At 29.5% G+C, this 14776-nt stretch overlaps 5 protein-coding genes across 6 annotated transcripts; 2 read left to right on the top strand and 3 right to left on the bottom strand.

Moving 5' to 3' along the window:
* Positions 1-90: 90 nt before the first annotated feature.
* Positions 91-2613, bottom strand: Snr1 (SWI/SNF related, matrix associated, actin dependent regulator of chromatin, subfamily b, member 1). 2 transcript variants are annotated; one of them, XM_069115729.1, is made up of 6 exons: positions 2485-2613; positions 1555-2018; positions 1265-1392; positions 879-1191; positions 343-519; positions 91-254 (listed from the first exon to the last, which is right to left on the bottom strand). In XM_069115729.1, exons 2-6 carry the CDS (start codon positions 2004-2006, stop codon positions 215-217), a joined length of 1110 nt encoding a protein of 369 aa, XP_068971830.1. In that variant the 5' UTR covers positions 2007-2018; positions 2485-2613; the 3' UTR covers positions 91-214. The 2 variants fall into 2 exon arrangements, with proteins under 2 accessions (XP_068971830.1, XP_068971829.1); XM_069115728.1 differs by lacking the exon at positions 2485-2613 and adding an exon at positions 2308-2434.
* Vang (Strabismus domain-containing protein Vang) lies at positions 2538-7592 on the top strand. Its single transcript, XM_069115725.1, has 5 exons — positions 2538-2628; positions 2765-3291; positions 3377-3968; positions 4036-4194; positions 4277-7592. Exons 2-5 carry the CDS (start codon positions 3161-3163, stop codon positions 5111-5113), a joined length of 1719 nt encoding a protein of 572 aa, XP_068971826.1. The 5' UTR covers positions 2538-2628; positions 2765-3160; the 3' UTR covers positions 5114-7592.
* Positions 7593-7955: 363 nt separating this feature from the next.
* Pfdn2 (prefoldin 2) lies at positions 7956-11407 on the top strand. The gene is made up of 3 exons (XM_069115734.1): positions 7956-8176; positions 8405-8528; positions 8634-11407. Exons 1-3 carry the CDS (start codon positions 8031-8033, stop codon positions 8826-8828), a joined length of 465 nt encoding a protein of 154 aa, XP_068971835.1. The 5' UTR covers positions 7956-8030; the 3' UTR covers positions 8829-11407.
* On the bottom strand, positions 9984-11267 carry LOC138181128 (polycomb protein EED). The gene has a single exon (XM_069115726.1). The coding sequence runs from the start codon at positions 11265-11267 to the stop codon at positions 9984-9986; it is 1284 nt and encodes a 427-aa protein (XP_068971827.1).
* LOC138181132 (uncharacterized) lies at positions 11268-12622 on the bottom strand. Its single transcript, XM_069115733.1, has 4 exons — positions 12409-12622; positions 11721-11909; positions 11478-11639; positions 11268-11407 (listed from the first exon to the last, which is right to left on the bottom strand). The coding sequence occupies exons 1-4, from the start codon at positions 12466-12468 to the stop codon at positions 11306-11308; spliced, it is 513 nt and encodes a 170-aa protein (XP_068971834.1). The 5' UTR covers positions 12469-12622; the 3' UTR covers positions 11268-11305.
* Positions 12623-14776: the final 2154 nt, after the last annotated feature.

The raw sequence follows: 14776 nt of genomic DNA on the forward strand, positions 1-14776 counted from the left end.
TACTTTTTGATAATAAAGTTTTATATTAATTAGCTATATTGTGATATTGGTAAATGTGTAAATTTTTATTAAAATGTATTTTATTCTCTATTTAAATTTTGATATAAGGGTTTATTTATTATATTTAAAGTTTAAAAATCTCTAAAAATGAATATTTTCAGAATAAATCTACAAGTATAACGCTGTAATTTTTTATCGTTATAATTTACATGCATTACCATCCAGGTGTAGTGTTTGCTAAACGTCTCATACGCCTGGAACAAAAAGTATAAAAATATTGTAATTACATATTTATTTTATGCATATTATAGTTGTTGAATTATATAACATAATAGTTTTTACCGCGTATTTCTATCTTGATCGCGTATTTTCTTTTCCATTTCTGCATCTGTTAATGTTTCCAAAAATGGAGCCCATTGATCAGCTTCTGAAGGTGGTCTAAAAGGTACTTCTACAGTAGGTAGAGGTGCTTCAGAAAATGCATAGGTCCTTTGGTGCCATGATAATTGTCCTCGTACACTAAAGTAAATTTGATTAAGATATACTAATAAATTTTATTAAAATATTTTATAAAATATTCAGATTACTTATATAGCTTTCCTAGAAATAAGCAAAGTGCTTGAGGCCAGTCAGATGCTTATTACGAACCGGGTATACTATTCAGTTTGACTTTGTTTTCAAATGGGACAAAAAAGACATAGAACGAGCGAGAAGCTCGAGATTGCAACAAATCAAAAAGTGATTGACCAAGTAGGATATAATACGCCAGAATCGCTAATACCAGAGTGAGAAAGCATTGTGCATATTCTCATCCTGCTGAGTTCAAATAAAGAAGAGGGAATAACGAGTTGTTCATTTTAAGGCAAAACTGTACTTACCTGTAAGCAATAGCAGTAACAAATTCTCCACCAAGCCCTAATTCAGCACACAGTTTCATTGCAAACTTCTCAGGATTATTTTCTTTTTCAGACATATCCCATTCTACTTGATCTACTAAAGATGTATTTCCTACATGTATGTTTAACTTAATTATAACTCGTTGATCACATTGATCTTCTAAAATTGTTTCTTGTGGAAAAGCCTCTATTTGTTGTCTTATAGCTTGTGCAATGGCTGGTACAAAGGTTAATGGATTTAAATCTAAATCATCACATAATACCTCAGCAAATTGTTCAGGAGTTATGAGACTTTCTAAAAAAAATTAGTGTTTTATTGTGATAACATATGATTATATAATATATTATTGGTACACAAGAAACCATACCATTTTTATTCCACGTGAAAGTATCTCTCAATTTTTGTCCTTCAATTTCCATATCTAATCGAATTGGAACTAACATTTCTTGCTGTGCTGCATTTTCTAAGTTTGCTGATGGATCTGTGTCATCAAAACTAGAAAAATACAACAAACATAATAAATGTTATTCAAAATTTATTATAGTATTAACAATGTTCTATGTTGAATAATACCATGTATAAATCACCTTTTAAAGAATAAAAATCATCTGTTAAGTATCTGTTTTCATATAAATATGGAAGAGATTAAGTATTTACCATAAAGGAAATGTTCTGACTTTTTTATTATGTACTCTGTTACGATTAATTGGTGTAGCTTGAGGTACAGCATCCAAGTGTGAACTATTTGGTAAACTAGGCACCCAAGGCATCGATTTTTTTGATTTTCCTTCCCTAGGAGCTGGAGGTTCTGTTGAATGTACTGATACAGCTTTATACTTATCATCATTACCCTCGATAATATCTTCTACTTCACTAGCTCTTAAGAGAGATACACTAGATGCAAGTACATGTTGACTTAAGCCAAGCTCTACTAATTTTTTACGTTCATCATTTGTAATGGATCTCCTGAACATTCCAGGGTAACGTTTGTATAATGATCCTCGAAATAGGCGCAGATAATTGCCCACTTCTGAACCAATACAATAATATTCTCCATTTTCCTCTACTTGGAAACTTATTGGTTTATCACCATATGTACGTAATGCCATGTCTATATTTTTCTATAATCATACATATATATATACATAAAAACCGAAAATCAGCAACTAGTTATATTAATGTAATGTAATAATTATCCTTAATCATTTCAATGGATTGCATGCAATTATTTTTATAATGTAAAATATACCAGTAATTAAAAAAAAAAGTTTATCAAATATTTACATAAAATACCAATATTCTTCAAGATTTTTTAAAGCTATTAATGCATAAGTATAATTCATAATAGAATAGTTTCAACAATATATAAAATAATATTGTTTTATATTATTGTTTATTTCGTGTACCTACCTGTTTAGCTGGTTATTTAATACTTTTCATCTGTCACGGTTTTGTTAGCATTATCGCAAATTTAGTATAAAGAGTTTTCTTTATGATTGGTGATCCATAATATACTAGTTTTTTTTTCAGTGAACAGTATTTTACTAAAACTTATATATGTAAGATCATATGTACAAAAAAGCCTACCTTGAAAAAAGAATCAACTGTTCAAATAATTTCGTCAATTGTTGCGTATTTTGTGTTCATTAGGTATGATAATAAGATCAGAAGCCTAAAGCTACGTTTTATTGAAGCAGCATTGGCACCAATATTTTTGATCTGTTCTCAATGGTATATCAATATTATCAATATGATTACAAAGCAACTTATAATTAGTGAAAAAGCGACTAAATTTAAGATTTTTACATTATATATATTACTTTCATAAAAATTTAATACTGTTTATTTCTTTATATAACATCCCTAGGAACTCATGCTGTTTTTTCCCTAACAATTATTCCGGAATGTGGTAACAAGACAAGTTAGAGGGGGTCAGAATAATAAACGTTAGGCGTGTCGGCGTCTGTTTTTTAGTACTTTAACAGAATCCTGCACTAAATAAGTAGCTTTATTATAATAATTTTTAATGGAACTAATATCATATGTAAAAGAAATGTATTCTTTGTTTTAAAATGTCAAAGCAACAAAAAATTTCAAGCTTGCAAAATGCTTCGTTGTTCATATCATACCATTTTATAATTCGATAAAATTTCAGTTTTACGTTTGATACATTTACGTAAGTACATGTGCTTGGTGTTCGGTCACGAGTGGAAGAGGGTATGCTCTTATGGGGTAACAGCAGGGCGGTAGCCTTTGCCGGGGAATGGAGACGGAGAGCGTAAAATCGGGGGCTAGCGAGCATAGCCATAGCCATCATAGCAGAACTTCTCAAAAACATCATCGTACTCATAGTTCTAAATCTCATCACAGGCAACATTCACATAGAAGTACCAGGTACTTTAGTTAATCAAAAGAAAATATAACTTAGCCAAAGGCTTCTTTTTATGACCTTTTTGTTAACATAAACATCTTTTTAAAGGACAAGTCGTAGTCAAAAGAAAGAAAGACACAATTTAGATTCCACAGAAATGGCACCTTTTCAAACAACTGTTAATGTAAGAGGAGATAGTGTTGATAATTTAGGTCAAGAAGTAATAGAAGTACAAATTTTACCTCAAGATGAAAACTGGGGTGAAAATACTACAGCTGTCACTGGAAATACTTCTGATAGATCAGAATCAACTGAAGATGTGAGCCATTGGCCAAATGAGAATGATGGATCATTTAGTTCCTGTAATCGATTTATGGGGCCGGTTATAGCAATGATGCTTGGATTAAGTGCTTTTCTTAGTCCTATAACAATGGTCATATTGCCTAAGTTAGGATTTTTTCCTGATTCTACAACTGTTTTAACTATGCAACAAAAGCTTCAGTTATTATCTTGTAATGCTGAATGTAAAGGCCAATTACTAGGTTTAGCCTTTAAATTGGTGCTATTAGGTATTGGGAGTTGGGCTGTGTTTTTACGCTCAAAAAATGCTACTATGCCACGCATATTCTTATTCCGAGCGGGAGTGTTGCTTCTTACTACATTATGCATTTGTACTTACTGGTTATTTTATGTTGTTCAGGTACATAATTTTATTAACTTTCAAGATCTCCTCAACTACAGTATTTTTATATCATTATAAATTATAGGTTACTGAGAGTGCTAAGACTGCTGCTAATGGTGAAATAACAGAATATAAAAATTTAGTAAATTATGCAGGTACTCTTGCAGATACTCTACTATTCATACATTATATTGCTATATTGCTAATTGAAATTCGCCATCAACAGCCTATCTTTTGTCTTAAAGTAAGTGCATTTCATTCTTGTGTAATTACTTCTTTATATTTATTCTTAGTACATTGTATTTATAATAATGTTGATATTTAAGATTGTAAGATCACCAGATGGTGAATCCCGATCTTATGCAATAGGACAATTGTCAATACAGCGAGCAGCAGTATGGGTATTAGAAAGATATTATACAGAATTTCCTATTTATAATCCATATCTAGAAAGACTCCCAGTATCAAAATCTGGTAGAAAACAGTCAAGCTTCAAGTTTTATGAGGTTGATGGTGGAGTAACTGGTAGTGTTCAGTCACGAGGAGGTAGTGGTGATAGAGCAGTCATAACAACTCAAACTCGTCGTAGAGATTCCAGTCACAATGAACGTTTTTATGAGGAACATGATTATGAACGTAGAGTACGAAAACGTAGAGCAAGATTAATCACTGCCGCTGAAGAAGCATTTGCACATATAAAACGTTTGCATTCAGAAGTTGAGTCTACTCCAAATCCTGGTCCTATGGATCCCATGGAAGCTGCACAAGCAGTATTTCCATCTATGGCAAGAGCTTTACAGAAATATTTAAGAGTTACGCGGCAACAACCGCGTCATTCTGTTGAGTCTATTTTAAATCGACTTGCACGATGTTTGGCTCAAGATGCAGCACCGCGCGCATTTTTAGAACCCTTTTTCGTAACCAGCCCTGTTCTTTCAAACGAAAAAGAACGACAGAAAAGATCGCATCATTGGGCTTTAGTCTGTGAAGGAGAATTACCTTCACGACCTCTCGCAAATGGTTGCGAATTTCAGTTACGACAAGGTGAAGTAGCTCTGTTATGTACAGTATATCATTTACCTCATTTTCATCTTACAGAACAGCTCGCACATCCTAAATCTAATAAATTCTTACTAAGATTAAATTCCGAAACGTCGGTTTAGTAACATAAAACCAATAGCTTTTTTCGTTTTAAGATAATTTACATTGAAATGCTGATATTTTTAATGGAAACAAAACTTATTAACCGTTTGAGTCCCAAGCAGCGCGATCACGCTGTTTAGATTTTGTGTTGAAAAGTCCCAGTACATTTGAATGCTACAGACGACTGACGGTATTTTGTATTACATTGTTATCTTCTCAGTAATTTTTATTGAACAAAACTTGAAATATTTATAAACTAATAATACGCATATATAATATAAATGTATTTCATAAAAATAACAAATATAACGGGCGCTATCGCACTGTTCGGGATTTTTCGACCCTGTTTTTTCAGAGACCTCTGAGACTCAAACAATTAAAATTGCGAAATTTTTTACTGTATATAAGTGAAGAAAATTACAATAATACATATTTAAGTACTGGAAATTAAATACAATTATAGAAAAAATTGATATTGAATCATGCAAGAAGATAGTACACTTAAAGATAGCTTTTTTAAGGGAATGAAGTTTTGGAAATGATAAAATAGTTTTTTATGCAGAATCACAGAAAGTGTTCATCTTAATAACGTTTACATATCTTCTTTAGTGCAGATAATAGCAAAATAAAAGGACAATATAACTTTCCCATTTATAATTGTAGATAAGAGAAATTCATATTTTTATGATGTGAACACATCTATATTTATTTATTTCATTATTTTACATATTATTACTTATATATTAGTAAAATAAACTTACTATATTTTTGGGTAGTTTTATATCAGCAATTAAAACCTCTTAATTATTTTTCAGTAAGTATACATGTAATTGGAAAACTAAATCTTGAATATATATCCCCCGAGTAAATTTTCTTTCTTAAGGAACTTTACAGAATTACTTTAATGTAAAAGTATTATAAAATGTATTATACTTAATACATTATTTATTGCATATTTAACATTCATAAATTTTCGTTATACGAAAATTTTTATTTATTGAAATTTATTACAACAACTTTTGCAATAGATAAGAGAAGTGTTGAAAATGAGGCACTCTGGGGAAAAAGAAATACATTCCTGCACGCAATATATTTGTATAATGTGCTGTTCAATTCATACAAATACATTTATAATATGTAAGGTGACATATGTATCTATTACTTCAAAGGTATAATATCTTCCATGACTTAAAGTAAATTAAGTTTTTCTTATGATATGTTCTATATATATACATTTACAATATAGAATATATTACAGTAAAATTTTATAAATTTAAGAATGTGATCATTTTTAGTTTATTTGAATTTATTATTATCAATTTAAAGAGTATTATTTTAAATTCTCAAATATAAAAAAGATTGCAGTTGTGATAATCAAATAAGACTTCAAAACAAATTTTTAGAAATTTATAATTTTATATTTTGTGAAAGACATGCAATCAAATGAAACTATTATGAATTATAAGATATTTATATAATTTAAATATCGTATAATTTTTCATTAAATACTGAAAATATGTTGCAAAATGTCTGCTTAAACTTATTTCATTATTTTAATACATAACTTTAATATTTGATTGCTAGGATCAAATATTAACTTCCTCATATAACTGTTGTTGAATACTATATTCCTACATTATTTACATCGTTTATATATAATAATATTGAATGTATTAATTTTAACATTTTTTGTATATCTTTTACATAACTTCTACATTAAACTGTTATTATTCTATATTTCATTTTGGAAGGCTGATAATATTATATTGTGTTTGAGACTATGCTTGCTACTAGAATACATGTACAGTAAATAATATGTGTAATACTTTACATTCACGTTAACATATGTATATAAAGTATATACATCTCATGAATGTATAATGAAGTGATTAATATAATAATGAAACTTGTTATACAAAAGAAGGTTTAATGTTATAATACTCATTTTCTTTGCATTCCTGTTTAATATCTAAATTTAGATAGTAAAGAATAAAATAATTTGATATGATGAATGTATGGGATACGATGAGTAAATTTATATATGCCTAAAAAATTATTTATAACATATCATTTAATAACAAAAAGAAATGTATGTCACTTGCCACTGCTCATAAATTGTATTATTTAAGATTAATCGTATTATTTAAGTAAGTTAAGGATATTTATGTCTAGAGACATAACAATTCTTCTAATGCAACATTTTGACAAATATATGATGATGTGAGTAGCTTTATCTGAGATTTTTTATTTATGTTGTGAGCTTGAATGTATTAATTGGTGAGCAAAATATACTTTCTATGTATAAATATTATTCATTTTAGATAGGATATATTGCTCTTCTCCCTTTTTGTATAGAATGCAATATGTGGATAATTTACTTTTATAGAGTTTTGCTACATTTTGTAGCAAAAAAAACAACGCACAAAATGAAATTTCATCTCATAGAATGTAAAAAAAGATAATAAAGAGATTTGATTATTACCTTAATTTTTGTTTATAAATTTTAAACTATTTAATCCAAAAAAATTCATGTGCAAAATATATGTTTAAACTAATACATGAAATATATACGTAATATAAATAAAATCTTCATTTCCTATACTTTATGTATAATATTTCTTATAGTTTCGAATAAAATAATGTATATGATAAAAGTTAACATTTTTATTAAAACCCAATTTTCTTTATTATAGCAAGATTGAATTTTTAATTACTTATTTATTTTTGTACAATATAAAATTTGAATATACTTAAAGTAATGTAATAAACATTTCCTCTGACATTACTTTGTTATAAATGTATCGAATTTAAAAATTTAATCGATATATTTATGTATAAATCGATCTTAACTAAGAAACGTCACGCGCCAAAAGCATCGCTGAATCCATGCTGAAGTGTTGAATCTCACGGATGAAGAAGTAATATAGAGCTCCTAATATGGCTAGTGATAAAAAATCAGGAAAGTCTTCAAAAGGTACGAAGTCTACCACAGAAATATTATCTGAATTTCAAATGCTTCGCAATGAACAAAGGGCAATGGCCAATAAATTGTCAGAAATGGAGATGGAACTAAATGAACACAAGTATGTGTTTCCTAACCTATATTCTTTATTTTTATTGCTTACTATAAATATATTTTAAATATTTTGAACAGGTAGCAAAAATAACTTGACATAAACTTTCATGCCACAAAATTTTAATGAAAGTTCTATAATGAAGCAATGTTATAAATTTATTTATAATATATCTTCTTTCAGATAGCATACATTATTATTTTATTGCTTAAATGATATACTCTTATCATATTTTAGGATCGTAATTGATACATTGAAAAATATAGACCCGAAAAGAAAATGTTATCGAATGACTGGAGGAGTTTTATGTGAACGTACTGTAGAGGATGTAATGCCTGCATTGGTAACAAATAAAGAACAGGTTAGAATTGTTCTATTTTTTTTCATTGTTAGTTAAAATAATTTGCATGTATAATTTTTTATTTTTATACAATTAAAAATACAATACAACTTTGAAAATTTGTAGTTAATTAAAGTCATAGATGCCCTAAATGATCAGTTAACAAAAAAAGGACTCGAAATAAATGAATTCAAAGAGAAGCACAACATTAGAATTAGAGGACAACAGGATATGCAACAACGACAAGGTGAAGACAAAGATTCCAAAGAAGCAAAAAGAAGTGCTGTAGTTGTTAATTCACTATTAAGCAATTATTCATAAAATCAAAATTTTCTATTTACAATACATTTCCTGCTTACATATAAATCACATTTTGGCACTTATTTATTACATCTTCAAAGATAATATTGTATTTGAAGTATATAAATATTCAATTTTTTAATGATTATGTATTTTTTGATTTTTCTTTATCGATAAAAAGTATATAACTTCAAATAATTGCTTTGGTCTTCCATAGCCATCAGTTTTTATTACAATTCAATTACAGGATTATTATCAAATCAATGTATAAATCAGTCACTGAAGAATAGTAAATTAAAGCAAATTTAAAATTTATAGTAAAAATTTTAAAATATAACGATTGTATCACGGGGTGCAGTTATACGAGAAACCTGAGTTTCGAGGGTAGGAAAAATTTGGACGAAATTGAATGAGATCTTAATACTTTTGTATTGTTCGGATTCTCGAAACTTTTGGGATCATCTGTTTGTGCTTATATTCCAAATTTAGTCGTGGGATATCGAAAAATATGAGAGAATTGAGGTCTTGTCAGATTCTCCATTTCTATGTTTATAAACGAAATTATTTTAATCATAAAAAAGAATTAGAAGTTATCTTAATTTTGAGAGTTTTTAAAATATTTGATTTTGTATTATTGTCATTTGTTATTAATCAAATGTTTTGTTGTTTACTATTTTATAAGAAAATGCATTAATTTTTTATCACAAGTGAAATATTGTTACAAGTAGGTTTAGATTAAAGTTTAATTATAAAATGGAATAGTTAAATATTTGTACAAAATAACTTTATTTTGTGAAATAATTATACTAGTGCGCAAAATATTATGTATGAAGAATTAGAGCCATATAGAGGTATATAAAGCTTTCTAAAATTGCTATGAATACAACATAATGTAATTCTTCAAATTCCTTCTGATATAGTTCCACGTATAAAAAACTAGCTCCACATTTTTTTATAAAGAGGATATTATAATTAGTAATAAAATATATAAATATCTAAATTTTAATTTTTCATAAATTACTTATGAATAGAGAAATTATTATAATTACTTTATAAATATATGCCGTTATAAATTTACAATTTACTATTTATAGTAATTATAAAGGCAGTAATAAGCATCTAATGCAGTATGTTATGTAAATATAAAAAGGCACCATTGTATGTATTATGGAGATATTAATGTTCACGATTCCATCTCCATACAGTAGCATCATCACAAACACATAACAAAACTGAACCATCTCTACTTAAACTTGTTTGACGTATAGGTGCAGTACATCGTGGATGCTGCAGTGAATAACAGCGTGCTTGACCAGGTTCATCAACTTCTAAGTCCCACACATATGTTCTACCCACTTGATTTCCTAAAGCTATTGTACGCTGACAAAAATCCATTGAAAATCGTATAAACCATATATCACATTCCTTAAACTCAAACCTATGTAAAACTGTAGCGCTTGTTTCTCCACTGCGTAACTGAAAATCTTCGAGGCGTCCTGGTTTCCAACAAACAATACAATTTTCACAAGATTTACTTAAAATGAAGTCACCATACCATTTAACGCAATCAACATAGTTACGATGAACATCCCGTGTAGTAAAATCTGGAAAGTGTTGAAGTATCGAATCAAAAGGTCTTCCATTACGACTAGGGTTACAATAGTAAGACTGCTTTATTGCTTCTTGCATATCTGCCTTATCCAATGACCATAGTTTCAGAGCATGATCCATGCCACATGAAATAATACGTTCTCCTTTCATATCAAAGTCAGCACTTAAGACTTCATCTCTATGACCTTCAACACCACCAAATATTGCTATGCATACATCAGTTTTTATATTCCATAATCTAAGAGCATGATCTTTTGATGCTGAAAGTAATATGTTTGGATCTCTAGGATGAATTTTTAATTCATTTATTGCATGACCATGTCCAATATAATGTTTGATGCAAGTCATAGTTACAGGACTAATAACTCTTACAACACCACGTGATCCAGCAACTGCTAATAAAGGTTTCCCAGAATCATCATAAGTCCAAGTACAAGTGTAAAAATTTTCTTCTGGATCAGGATCTGCATAACACTGACGTAATCTGATATTTCCTCCTTCTGGACATTCATAAATGCTTACTCGATTGCTTCCTACTGAAGCAAATATTAATGGTTCACCTTCTTTTAAATGATGATTAAATTGTACTCCAAACAATGGCTGTCCATGATCTTCTTTAACACTGCAGCAATATTTGTAAAGGGGCTTGTCTGTACATGGTTTATATTTTGCTGTTTTACTTCTACGCCGACCTTTTCTTCTATAACGAGCACTGCGGGTAGGTGTATCACTGCGATGGGTACCAGCAGTTGAATTGCTGCCAATACTACATTCAGTTTCATCACTATCATTTTCACTGTCTTCTTGACTAGAAGCATATGCTTGATTTTTACTATTTGTTTTCTTCATTTTAATATTAATAATATAAGAACAAGTTTTACAAAATTTTATATCAGTAGACCAATAGTAGGAATTCCACTTGTTATGCCCAATATAGCTTCCACTAAATTCAGTATTCTATTACTTAATTGAACACAAATTTGTGGTTTCTAAGAGGAATATAAAAATTAATAGAATAATTATAAATTACAAAAGGAAATATATACATATACAACTTACAAAAACATTAGCAGATAAAAATCGAATATTGTATTTCTCTCGTATTTTTGCTGATTTGTGGGAAGTCAATCCCATAATATTTGAAATTCCTCTACAATTTACAAGGCATACAGCTCCAGAAATTATATAATGTTCATCTATGAGACTTATATTTGTTTCTACCTTGAGAAATAATTTTCTTCAATATCAATATTATTTCATAAAGACTATAATTGTTAGACATATATACTTATATCTACTTACTTCGGATAAAGATTGAGTAGTTCTCCAATCAAAAACAAAAATAATGAAATCTATACCAAGACTTAAGCTCGATTCTATGATTTTAGCAACAAGTTCACACTGATGTACGACAATACGCCACTTTCTTTCTTTTGCACTTTCATGTAATCCTTCAGAAACTTTGTGACATAATTCTGCTGGCCCTACAACCTATAATTATTCTTTTTACATTATAAATATTATTTCATATCAACAAACATTTTTTGGAACTCAACATAACCTCACTAAACTGAATATTTACTATTTTTCAAAAAGATGACAGAAATGTGTATAAAAAGTAGTAAGAAATTACTACATTACTTAATAGAAATTTACCAAGATATTGTATTTGTTGATATATCTTATTAATAATACTACATAAATATCATAAATAAATACAACAGCATGAAATATTTGTAGAAAACAAACGCAAATTAATCGAATTCTTTCAAATATTCTTTCCTGCCTAAATGTACAAATATAAAGTAAAAACTCCTTTAATAAATAAAAAAATAATATCTTAAAATAATAAGAAATTACAATAAAATAACATTTATATTTTATTTTTTTAGCTATTATAATAGTTATGTATTATTTGAAAAAACTTCTAGGAAAATTCTATAAAATAAAATAAACATGTAATAATTACATTTAAAAATTACAAACGCACCAAAAGAGAAACTAGACAATCATTTCGGGATACACCACAATTAGTGAGTACCCCCGCCATGTTTCCATCTTTGCCAACTGTCTTACCGCTTGCCGCCACTGTTGCCAGGAGAATTCTCTCCTCAAATTCCTTTCCCTTTCGACTCTCGAGAAATACATGACGTCATATTACCATTCAACAACTTAAATGTCGCTTGTGTCACGTGACATGAATTTGTTCCTCCACTCCCATTTGTACACTATAGTCCACTAACTTTATTACTGCCAGAGAGGAAATAAAAGTGCTCACACTAATAAATCTGGTTGTTCCCGGATTAGTGCTGCACCATACGGCGAAGAGCTGAGGTTAACTAAAGTTAGCATATACAAAAACCTATAAAGTTAGCGATCTGCCCCGTTTGGTTGCAATTTATCATATACAAGAATCTATGTATTTAAGCTTAAAGTTAGTGATTTCACCTGTTTAGTTGCACACTAGCATAGACAAGAATCTTTTGAGTTCCACGCTGCAAGAACCTATTTAATTGTACGGTTGTACAGAAAAGTTCATATCTAATTTTCTATCCCAGATAGACAAGTACGAGAATGATAAAATCACGCAATAATGAAACTAATTATAAATTTTCTAAGAAAGAGAAATTAATTGTTTACTATATTTTTTTAGAGAAGAAAAGAGAATATTCTGTCCCAAACGATAATGAATCAGTAAAATGATGTTAATTTTAATATTTTTCCATACACCATTTAAATTTAACATTAATCTTTGGCACTTGGCGTGTATATTTTTTCATACACTGTACTGGCATGAATATTTTTTCACTGTTGCATGGAACCACGTATTCTTTTTCCTTAGTATGTACGCCGATGTTTGTTGAGACGAATTCAACTATCTCGAAAAAATAAAAAAGTTTGAATTTTGTGTTAAAGATCTCACCTTATGGCGGGCCTTTAATATTTGTGGATCGCTTTGATTGTCAGTCTCTCCTTCTTTTTCACTTTCATTGTCATTTTCTACGTCTAATACGTCTAAGACCTCAGTTTCGAGAAACAGAATGGTTTCTACATTTCCATTATTGCAACACTTAGGTCCCGATTTTTGTACGATTATCGAATGTTCCCTGTATTATCAAAAAACGCAACAATAGTTGAGAAAGAATTGTGTCTGCAGACGAAGGTGAATTAAGACATACTCACAGTACGGGCATTTTAGACCATTTTGATATCTTAGGATTTACAATAAAACAATTACATAGCGTTTCTTTATTGAATATCTACTACTGATTACAGAGATAGTGGCGAGTAAATTTTTATATTAAAACTTTTATATTATTGATCCATTTTTTAATGAAACTTTCATCAACATATCCGTGATATTTTTGTAATTAAAATAACATAAAGCACGATATAATTCGTAAAAAAAAATAAGAAAGAAAAAGTTTCTTCGTAAACGAAAGACGTTACAATAAGCAGAGAACGATCACTGAAAAAGCAAACCTCGCAGGTTTTCATGTTCCTGCGCGCCCCCAAATTTCAAAGCGAGCTAGCGAATTCCTTTATTCCCACATATAGCTCAATTTTTTTCTGATATCTTATCTGAAATGTAATTGCAACGTAACTTTATTTTTATTTATTTAGAAGCGAATTCAAGGTAGTCATGTTCACAGCACGTTCTCTAGATTCGGAAATGCTGAACTCACGTGGTTTTACTTTGATTCGATGATTGTATCAAGAATACTCGGAAAAATCAGGCGTCGCAGTTGCAAAACGTCGGGACCGTTGGTCTATGACATCATATGGGGGGGGGGGAGAGGGCTTAATTTATAACGCTCTCAAGTGTTCACTCTTTCTCTTCCGACGTTCAAGGGTGACGAAAGTCAGGCAGCCGACCCAGGTGTTCGAACTTCAGATTTTCTTACAAGTGTCACAGTTACTGCAAATTACGATGAAATTGTTTACATTCTTACAAACATTGTGGTCCTTTTTTTATTTAGTTCAGAAATTTTCATCCTTACCATATTAAATATTTTCTACTACGTCGTACTTTAAAATTTGTTAACGATTTCTTTCTATAAATTGACTATTATTACCTGATTTTGGACCGTTTTGCTGTGAATATGTCGAGTGTAACAATAAGGAACAAGTTAAACAGTTGAGATATAACAGGACACCTCACACAGGCATCGATCAGATCGATCGACAGCACATAGATGGCTTGCAATATTTGATTTTAGTAGTAAACGTACATGTTACACTACTGTCATTCTCAATGTCTTGTAAACGCGGGTTCCGAATTAAGTGGATAACCCTGTATGTTATGCCGATATACTGACTTCTAAATTTATCTCAGCTTCACTGTCATTTTATCCTTG

The sequence above is a fragment of the Bombus flavifrons genome, chromosome 6 (assembly GCF_040668555.2).
Source record: "Bombus flavifrons isolate JBK064 chromosome 6, iyBomFlav1_principal, whole genome shotgun sequence".
Classification (NCBI taxonomy): Eukaryota; Metazoa; Arthropoda; class Insecta; order Hymenoptera; family Apidae; genus Bombus; species Bombus flavifrons.